The following is an 11,160-nucleotide window of genomic DNA, read 5'->3' on the forward strand; positions in this document are numbered from 1 at the left end:
TCCCAGTTATCCGCTGACTTCAAGTAAATATCTATTAGACGTACACGGGCACACAAACACATTTACATATTTTTAAATGCTCAGAATGATACATTCATACATAAAACTTTTTATTGCTTAGGTGTACTAATGCCAAATCCGATAACCTTGTTTTTATAAGTAACAACTTTAATGTACAGTTTTTATCCTAGAAGAAATGATAGGCACAGCTGAAAATGAACTGATTTGATTTTATGAATGTAGGGAACAAACAAGCAAACATACACAGGTGTATTTCGGTATAATATTTGCCAAAATCAGAAAAAAATATTTAAATATTTTAGATGTTTAATACATTTTTTTTTTACCCTATCAGTTGGTGAGAAAACAAATTTGGATAGTTGATCTGTATATAAGATCCCCTCCCTTTTTTTTGTACTGGGGATTTAACCCAAGGGTGCTGAACCATGGAGCTATATCTGCAACCCTTTTATTATTATTTATTTATTTATTTATTTTGAGACAGAAGCTTGCTAAGTTGCTGAGGCTGGCTTTGAACTCATGATTGTCCTGGTTTCCGAGTCACTGGGATTACAGGCATGATCTACCATCAGGCTGCATATAAGATCTTACCCACCATAAAATACTATTTTCAAGATAGTAAAACTCAACATGACTTCTTGGCTGTGAGATTTATATTATCTCAAGAAGATGTCATCTGTGATGTAGCACCCTTTTGATTATTTAATCTCATTATAGTATATAAAGTATAATTTTGCCCAAGAGAAGTGTCTATGAATAACTTACTCCTATTTTGTTTATATTTATCTAGTTTTGTTTTCAAATGGAGCACCTCTGCTAGATTTCAGGTTCTATAGTCTTAGATTGGAAGGGACTTCTGAAATAGTTTCATGAGTGAGGAGGTAATTTGTTCAGTGACTTCCCTTTAAGTCAGGACTAGAAGCCAGTGGTATGGTGGCCCATCATATACTGTGGACCACATACTGGATGGGGAGAGGAGTCTCTGTTTAAAGACAGAGTTTGTTGTTTCTGCTTCTTATTCTTGCTGTTTCCAGGCCTCATGGACTCTCACTTCTGCTTTCTTTGATCTTCATGTCTGCCTCTCTCCTGAAGGCTGAGTGTGGCTCCCTAACCTTGATCTATTTCCTGCTGTTGATTTTGCTACCTGTCAAATGGGCCCTATTGGATTTCTGTGCCATTGCTTACAAGACTTCTCAGACATTTTAGAAACCAGAAAGCCAGGCTTGGCCCTTGTCTAGCCACCTCTCCCTGGCTGCTATTCACTATTTGGTGTATAGAAGTTATTCATTTCAAAAGCTAGGAAAATTACAATTTACCTGTCAGTAAACAGAAGATGGTTTATCAACAGACTTTACCTTAATGACTACAAATGTTTACCTCCTGCTTTCCAGAATGCAAAGAAAATCTTGGAAATGTCATAATATCTTACAAACATTTGCAAAACAGATCCTTGTTCATCCGGAAAAGAAACAATTGTATTCGTTGTCTCTGACACTAGGAAAATGTTCAGCGAGAGAAACATACAGATAGATGCACACACTTATACGTAAATGAATATGCTAATTAAAAATTGCAGTGGGCACTTTATTAAAAATTTATTTTACAATCTAGTCATTCAAAACATTTTTACATCAACAAATACAGCAGCTTGACTATTGGAATCATAAGCGATTTATCTTGAAAAGATTACATTTGTAGCTGGCTAAAAATATTTTTGGAGAATATTTGTATCAAAATTGCTGGTTTTGTTAGAAGTATTTTCATTTCTCTATTTTTACTGCTGGAAAAAATTTAAGTATCTCAGTATTCATTTTATGGGTGAGGTGGATCCACTGACTGTATTTGCCATGTTTGTCCAAATTACAGCTGTTTATCTTGCAACTTTAAGATTAATTAAATGCAAATGTAACTCTGTGAATCATGGGAATACCTGCCAGACTCCTTATTAATACCTTCACTTAGAAACTCCTGTGCCAGAGAGTCATTAATTTGCTAAAAGAAAAGTGCTAAAGCAGCCCTTTGCCCACAAACAATTCTGAGATGGCTGCCCAATTAGTCCGGTAGCATTCTGATCTTCCTTTCAGGCCCTGTGGCCCTTTGAGGACACAAGAAGGCTCCGATGATAACCTGGCAACCTAGGTAGAAACCCAGCCAAGTGTGAGCGTTTGAAGCTGCAGTTTGGCTGCCATCGTGTCGGCGAAAAGAAAGAATTCAGGCACCATGTCATCCAGTACAAAGGATAAAAACGGATTCAACCGGAAATTCAATGTGGCACCACATATGGGATACATGAGTGCGGTTATACAACAGGCCACATATTTTTTTTGAACAGTCTCCTACATGTGATGCCGAGGACATGTGTAACCATCATAACGTCTCTAGGAATCTGTATTTAATTTGAGTTGGGGTGGTGGCAGGGATTGGAGATCTGAAGCCGCCACAGGTTTGTGGCAGATGGCTCTGTGTCAGCTATGACAAGCAGCCAGGCTCAGCTTCCTCTGCAGATTTTCTTTTCTCTCTGATCAGGTAAATATGGGCACACTCTGGAAAGTTCTTCAGATTCTGCCTTAGGCTGCAAGTTTGTGACTTAGCCCCATCTGTCACAAATCTTCCCTAGGTTCTGTTGTAAGCAGAGACCTGAATTTACCATGTAGGGCTGCCCAAGAAAACGGAGCCATTTCACCCTGTAACAGAGGAGAAGGAGAGAAGAGAAAGTAATGAAGAAGCATGAACCACTGAAACACCAAAGGAGGCTGAAAATTCATATTGCAAATTCGCATCCCTTACGTCAATTATATTTCAAAAAGCCACCAAGTAAATGGTCCTTGAGTTCCACCACTTCAGGAAATCCCAGTTTCTGATTGGTTTAAAATGTCACTATGTTTTCAACTATGGGAGAAAACTACTGTTTGGTTTTTGGTTTTTTTTTTTTTTTTTTTTTGCAAATGGGTACATTCTGCTGCATACATATTTCCTGGTTCATGTTAATGGATGACAGCTATTAAAAGTTCATCATCCAACTTTTAACTTTTATAAACACAGGATACATAACACTCTTAAAGAAATGTTTTTGCTAATGCAAATTTTACTTTTAAGTGGTAAAGACACAAGATAAATGTCCTTACTATTATTGGGAATTTATAAAGTGCGTCAAATTTTTCAATGTGTTTATATTCATTATTTCATTATAGCAGTACCTCAGGGGGAAAATGCTATTACAATTGAAAAAAAAAATTCTTTCAGATTTGCAGATAAATCATATAGAGGCCAAAAAATCACCTACAGTCAGGCTGCAAATGAGGAGCAGAGAATGACAAAAACCTCTAACTGACGGTAATTGGGTAAAGCATATCTATTGTGCTAAAGGTTATTGTTTCTATTTTGTTTAGGCAAATCAAAGGAAACGCAAATAAAATAAAATTGAGAGAGAAATGCAAAAGGAAGGGAGGAAGGGAGAAAAAAAGGGAGAGGAAGAAGGAAGGACAGGACAGGGGTGAGAGAGGAAAACACAGTTAGAACTTGAGACAAATTTTCTCTTAGATTCTGCCAGTGCAGATTTTGTATCTTCTCAATATACCTTAAACATTTAAGTTTTCATTTTAAGGAAAGAGTAAGGACTTTGGAGGTGTGTTCATGCCAGTGACCTTGTTTACATTGAAAATATAAGCTCAGTTAAAAGGGTCCTCTAAAGTGACCAGTGTCTTGAGGGGAACTTAGAGTAGCGTGGCTGTGGTGTGGATGGACATAGCTGACATAATGAAGACAACCACAAATGGCTTTTCTGGGTGTCAAGTCTGAATTGTAATCTCAATCATTGTTTGGAATGAATTTTAAGCAGAAATCTGAAAATTCTTCTCCTCTGCAAATAACATCAGGTTTTAAAGTTCTCTTGAATGTTGAGGAACTTGAAGAACAAACTAAAACTCAGCAGCTATGATCTCAAAAACCTTTAAAATACTGCAGGTCACTCACAAAAAGCAGAAGAAAGAATAGTATCTCTTTCTTTTTCCTTCTCTCTCTCTCTCTCTCTCTCTCTCTTTTTTTTTTTTTTTTTTTTACTGCACAGGCTATTGCTCAATTTGTAAATAAAAGTAAATGAAAAATACTGCGGGAATGACATCTCTTCTGTTGGTCCAGGTGGTGTCCACCTCCTTACAACTGCTCCATTTGTACTTGTGTTCTGTTTTCAATGCTGTTAACAAGGGACTATCTATAAATGCTTTTATAAAACATTTTAAAATGAAATGATCAAAGGTTCTCTTAAAGCATGCAGACAAACATTGTTGGAGATTTTCAGTAACATCACTTAGTAAAAGTGAGGCCAAAAAATACAATTTCATGTTATAGACTTGTTTGGGTTGGAAACGGGGAATTATTGTTAGTCTAAGAAGTAAATCCTTGGATTTTTCTTTTTATGATTTCTCCTAGAGACCTGTATTCAAGTTATTCTTATGATTCTGTGAATTGAAACCTGCTTCTTCTATGTAAGTTCATGGTCAATGTCTCTGCTTGACCTAGAGAAGGATATATCCCAACATTTCAAGAAAGTTATAGTCAATGACCAAACTTTTTAAGATGTGGTCTTACATTTTTTTAAATTGAGAAAATAGTTTTAGATTTTTAAGATTATTAGGAAACATTTAATTTTGGCATGCATTGGATTTCTCTAAGGAGCCTAAGAAAAATTGTGTGCATGTGTCTCTGTGTGTGTTAGTGAGTGCACATTTGTGCATGGTGAATTTAAATATCTCAGGTCTAAAATTTCAGGGAAGAATTCATGAACACAGAGTTCTGTAGTAGAGTCACTTTAAGAAAAAAAGTAAATTCTGTTTCTGCTTTTCAGTTACTAGCATTCTGTTTTAAATCTTGCTTCAAGTTATAGCCCCAAAACTCTCACTCATATTGAAAGTATAATGTCTCATGTGAGAAGAAAGCCAAGTGTTAGTAGCCTTATTCTAGTCATTAAATTTCTAAGTGTGAATCCATATGAAAAATTCTATCCTAAAGTGAACTCTATATGATAAGAAGTGAAATGATTTTAAAATGTAAACTTTTAACAACAAAAAAAAGTGTAAGGTGTAAAAATGTAAAAAAGAACAAATTAAGGAATTCAGTGACATTCTATCCTTTTAGATCTTAGAAGCATATGTTTTATAAAACCAAAACAGCACTGCCCAATGGGATAAATCTTAAAAAAAAATCCACATTCTCTTCACAGAACACAGAAAAGGTCCTCTTCTATTCCATAGGAAAAATAGGTACAAAGCTGTCTTGGAGGAAATAATTCTTTAGTATTTAAAGAAAGCAAATGTTACCTGAAAACTTGTATATTTATAAAACCTTAAGGAGAAAAATTATCAGAATTTATTATATCTTTAGAAAGCATCTTTTTTTTTCAGTTTTGTATCAAAATCCTATTACAACAAACTACATCTGTGGTCCTTCCTTGTGATTTATAACTGAGTATCTTGTAAAATGCCAGTTTCTCTTCATAGTTGTGTCTTGATTACTTGTAATTCAGGACTAATTTCTTTAATTTTTGAGATTAATTGTTAGATACAATATCACAAAGGTCTATGAATGAGGACATATATGACAGTATAGATTTATAATAAAAATCCATGGTAAAATAATTAAAAATGAATTATACATATAAATTCTTATAAATGCTTAGGCATGAATTACTTATTTATAAAATTTTGAGATGGAGGATTTTATGATGTACAAACTGAAGATATACGTAAGCACTAGCATGTAATAACTTAGTGAAGCAACACTTAACATATAGGTTACATTTTTAGCTGTATAAGGAATGATTTTGTATATTAACAGCATACTACGAAGTTAACATTCTTTCAGAATTTTTCCAGAAGTTGTTTGTAAAACAAATAGTTACAGCAATGTTATGGCAGCAACTGAATTAAAATATTTCAACTGGAGATCTGCTTTCTTTTCTAACTAGAGACAACTTGTTGCAGTAACTTTTGAAACAGTTAAAAATTTGCACATGTGGAATAACAGAGTTAATAAGGACTAACTTGAAGCAATATTAAAAACTGATAAATTTTGATGGTAGAAATACATCTCTAAATACCTCATCAAAACTTCACTGGAAGGAAAACAAGTCAATAATTTGATGGTAAGCTCAATGAAAATAGGTGTGTGTCATGTGTAGAAAATGAATCCATTTGTACTAAGACTTATATCTAGTTCCTTAATTTTCATAATCTTTATATTTGGACAGTCATATGGGAAACTATTCGACTAGTACTGTATATATAATAAAAACTGCTACTGAACTTCAAAAATGAAGAAATGTTTGGGGAAAACTTGGGGGACTGTGCTCTCTGTGAAGCTTCACATGTGTACGATACAACAGTATTGACTCAAGGAGTGATACTGAAGCCGGGAAGTGTGCAGTCAGCATTTTAAACTATTATGAGCTACCTTCTGAACCATTGCCAAGTTAATAGACAATGAAAGATAATGAGCTTGAAATTGGGTGTTAAATTGCATTTTTGGTTCTCTCCCTTTTTCTCGAAGTTTAACTGTTTCCTGGAGAAACAAAGTCATGTTTTGATGTATCACTATGTAAATATGTATTTTAGGCCATGAGCAAAGAAGAGAGAGAAAAAGGCAGAGAACTGCATTACATATAGAAGGTTATACATTAACATAGGAAAATTAAAATATGCTAGATTATAAAACTGCTAGATTGTAAACTATACTGAATTTATGTAAAATGAGGATGCTATGTTCAAAGAATATAAAAAGGTATATTACTCATGGCCTAGAGCCACCTTCGAAACTCATAAAGGAAATTTATCCTACTTCAATTACTCAGACTTTTAGGAGGGGCTTTTTTTGTGTTGTTGGTTCGACAATGTAAAATTCCAATTTGAATAAGGGGAAAATGATAATGAATGAGGGGATTGAATGATGATGCTATTTATATATCTGATTTTTCCTTTTGCCTTTGCCATTCAGAGATGAGACCCAGTCTTAATTCTAAACAAACGGAGGATTGTCATGTCACGTTATTAAACTGGACGAGGGAAATATTCAACTTTTGAAAGTCATCTTTAAAGTAGTTCAAAGATGAACATCAAATTTCACTGATGTCATTCACCTGAATTTTTGAGGACTGAGGATTTCATTATAACGGGAAGAAGGCTTATCCTCATTAGTATAATTGTAGAATCTTTCCTTTACTTCCTTTTAAACTAATGAGTTACATTAATCCAGGTTCATTTTTATAAGCCTCTTGGGGCTAAATGTAAAGGACAGTCATCTTAGAAAACAATAAATTTTTTAAAAAAGCATGTACAGTGCATTAAGTGCACGTATTTCATAAGACCTAGGTTAATACAACTGGCATCCAGTTTAATTAATCCTTGTTAGTGTAACAACTAATATCCCTCCCTAGCATGTTTCCTTTAAACATTAGTATGTTAATTAAATGTTTTTTTTTTAAAGATTTTTCTTTGTACTTCAATATGGCATTTATACCATGTAAATCTCTTCTCAATAACTACCTTATAGAGATGTTTTCTTATAATATCTGGTCTCTTGCAGAAATTCTGGAGCCTTTTTGAAAGCTGTTCAGGTGTAGAATACAGATATTCAGCTGCAGGAAAAACAGATACATTTTTAATGAAACAAAAACCTCAAAGCACACACTCGATATTAGTCACTTTACTAATTAAAAATGCATATTGCTCTGTGCCGCCTCGTGTTTTACATTATTTAAGCATGATTTTATAAGGTTACCTCAGCTCACAAGGATGTTTAATGCTAAATAAGACTGTGTAGTTGTGCTGTTTAGACATCTCCTTTGGGTGATTAAAATACATTATTCTAATGTAGCACAATGCATATGTGATATATTTAGTGATGAGAATTTTTTTTCAAAGAACTGGTACTATAGCCGTATGTATCCTGTACAACAGTTGCATATTATTAACTAGTCAATTGTTTAAATAATTTGGTGTGACTTTCAGTCCTTGATTTTTTTCTCTGTGTATATCATTAAAAAAAATCTGTAAGCAATTGCAGCAACACTGACCTGCTTATAAAAATCCATCATTATGGGATGTGTATGCTAACAATGAAGAATGCTATTTGAAAACTTGCTTTTTTTGTTATCTTAAAAGAACAGATGGTAAATATAAGCTTACTCTAATGTATTAAAACACATAAAATTTTCCTTAACACTAACATGTTGACTTGCCAAATAAACAATTGCTCCTGCCTAAGTTTATTTTCAAACTTTCTAATTTAGCATGAATCATGTATTAAATCACAACCAGGACAAAAACACATTAAAGCAGTTACCTGGAAAAATTTCAGGATAAACCAAATCTTTGGGACAAAGGGGGTAACAACCACAATAAACAGCTTCCAACCTAAGGAAATTTTAGAAAGAGCATGAGAATACATCAAAAAGACATTATCATTGTAGCTAAGAAAGTGGTTTTGTTTGCCTGAGTTAACAGTAAGAACCCAGAGTTAGCTGGGACAAAAACATGGTCGGCAGTGCAGTCCTAAAAGCCAAAGTTGCTCTTTTAAAAGATTTTATTGATCATATATGAATTTCATAGAACAGAACCAACAGCATATGTTTTGTTCACTGAATTAATCAAAGCGCAGTGCTGCATTTTTTTTTTTTTTAAAATACTGTTTAACACATTTTATAATCAGCAGATAAACACATGTAACAACATGGTAAAGTATGGACAGCTTTTCTTAATAATGCTGCAAAGCCTCAGAATGTTCATTTTTCAAAAAATGTTTAAATAAAATAGCAAATACTTAACTTTAGCACTGAAGCCGTAGAAATGATCGAGGCACTTTTAAAAGCAGCAGAAAAAAAAATTTACAATCTGTTGTGATGGGACATTTTCATTTTAAGCTCATGCTTCGGAACGATTTGTTATTGTGCAGAATGTAAAACTCTTCCCTTTGTTGAAAAACTCTCATGAAGATTACTTTAATGAACCCTTTGCTTTTTTGACTAAAAATTCAGCTCACTTTCCATTTTATTAGGAAAGGATTCTTTTATTATTAAACAAACCTACATGAAAGTTTCACTTTGTGACAAGGTTTCCCCATGGACACCTATGAGACGTTTTCCTCCCCATCCCAGTGGTTAAGGGTTAAGCAGAAGAAAGGTATGACCTCTCTCATGGCTGTGTTAGGTTCACGTAGTAACTATTGATCTGACATATAATAAACTTTAAGGATACCACTGTCATTTCTGTTGGCTAGAAATTATGCAGTGAAATTCAAAACACTCTTTAAAATATGTTTATTTTATGAGAAACTTTGAATTGCATCCAAAATGTTGACCAAAGGCAGAATTTATTTTGAACTGCAGATTTTTTTCAGCCAAAGAATAATTTGAAGTCATGTCAATGTTTACCTTGTTTATTTACAGTGACAAAGTACATGCAATTTAAGCTGTTTTAAGTGGATGATGTTTTCCCTATTTTATTATGTTAAACCGAAATTAGTTTAAAGGAAAAGTATTTATTTTGAGCTGCAAATTTTGGAAAAATGCTGTTAAAAGTTTTGCTTGAGAACTGATAGAAGTTATGAGATAACACAGTGGGAGGGTACAAGTTCTAGTTACCAGTTATTAGTTTCAGAATCCAAACTGATACCAAATATTTTTTTCCTCTACATACACACATATAAATTCTTACTGTAAGCACAGCTGTACCCTACACTGTACTGTAGTATAAAGCATTATGAAAAGTTTTGAGCATATAAACCCGTGATTTCCTTCATGAACCAAAAGAAAACATGCACTTTATCTGAAGACATTCGGTTTCAAATGCTGTGCCAACCGAAAAGCAAATACATATGAACATTCTCTTATAATTACGTAAAATCAAAAGAGTGAAGTCCCAGGCATTTCAGAAAGTGCACATGTTATCTGCTTTTTAATAATGGATTTGAATTAGAGTATTCTGTTCCCCGAAAGAAAATCACAGGCCAACTTACATTTTGAGTCATTGTATGAGTATGTACCATGCCAATTCCTAAAAACCTCTGCTAATTAAAACACTGTATAGTAAGACAAGAATAGCACTGAATGATTTAGGAAGAAAAATTTTATAAATTTTAGATTTCAACTTTTATTTGTAGATTATCTTATTCATGATTATATTTCTAATTAATCAAGAAACAACCACCATTTCTTCTAGTCATATTTTTGATTTGTTAAACTGCTAAATCTTACTGTTTGGACTGTCTTGCAGGACTATGTTTTGAAATAAATGAAATTTATATATTTATTGTCACAAATTTATAATATTTTGTTATTTTGAAAAAAAGATCATCTCATGACAACAATACAATTATTCATCATTTCGATTCTTATGCACTACCAGTTAAATAATAAATAGGGTTCCAATTGATCTATTGTTAAAATGACTAGTAAATGACCTTTTTATTCCAATTAACAAATCATCTGCTAAATCTATGAATCTTAATATTCAGATCTATTCACTTCAATTCATACAATTTATCTGCAAATAGTTGTTGGGCTTTTGATTCTAAATATAATTAGCTGATAATTTTGCTTGGCTGAATTACTTTTCTGGAGGGCCTGCAAAGGCTCTCAGTCGCATTATCTAGCAATAATGAATCTGATAGGTGAAATTTTTTACTGTAATGAGGATGAGACACAGTTGTGACACCTGAGTCTACTAATAACAGAAGACTGCTAATTATCGACAGCACTTTTTTGTGTGATGCAAGGAGAAAAAAAATCCCTCATTATTAAAAAATAAAAAGTTACAATTATAAGTGACACCGGAGGAGAGTAAATAAAATGGAGTGATTAAAACATTGCTGCTTTAAGGGTGTTTTTAATTAAGTGGAAATGCTAATGTTGTCATACTTAGCAGATGGGATTAAAATTAGTTATTGTAAGTAACTCATATTTTATGTTATGGTTTCCACAGCATGTCTACAAGATCTAAGAAAGTGATACATTCCATAAGACATTTTAAAAATGAAATTCTCATACTCTTTACAACTCATAATAATGAACATCATGAATAAACTATTGAAAAAAATCCTGCCAAGGATTTTACCATAGTGACTTAACTAGCAAGGAATGTAACCATAATG

The 11,160-nt window shown here is 33.2% G+C and overlaps 1 protein-coding gene across 8 annotated transcripts in view; it reads right to left on the reverse strand.

Annotated features, from left to right (window-relative positions):
• Positions 1 to 1,584: 1,584 nt before the first annotated feature.
• Positions 1,585 to 11,160, reverse strand: part of Gtdc1 (glycosyltransferase like domain containing 1) — a 369,992-nt gene continuing 360,416 nt past the window's right edge. For 7 of the 8 annotated variants that reach the window (XM_048812231.1, XM_048812234.1, XM_048812232.1 and 4 more), the window contains 3 exons: positions 8,356 to 8,426; positions 7,557 to 7,648; positions 1,585 to 2,705 (listed from right to left, as the gene is read on the reverse strand). In XM_048812231.1, coding sequence (XP_048668188.1) covers positions 7,574 to 7,648; positions 8,356 to 8,426 — 146 coding nt within the window. In that variant the 3' untranslated portion in view covers positions 1,585 to 2,705; positions 7,557 to 7,573. Of the gene's footprint in view, positions 2,706 to 7,556; positions 7,649 to 8,355; positions 8,427 to 11,160 lie in introns of those variants that run through there. The other variant, XR_007350910.1, reaches the window with a different exon arrangement.

The sequence above is a fragment of the Marmota marmota genome, unplaced genomic scaffold (genome assembly GCF_001458135.2).
Source record: "Marmota marmota marmota unplaced genomic scaffold, marMar, whole genome shotgun sequence".
Taxonomy (NCBI): Eukaryota; Metazoa; Chordata; class Mammalia; order Rodentia; family Sciuridae; genus Marmota; species Marmota marmota.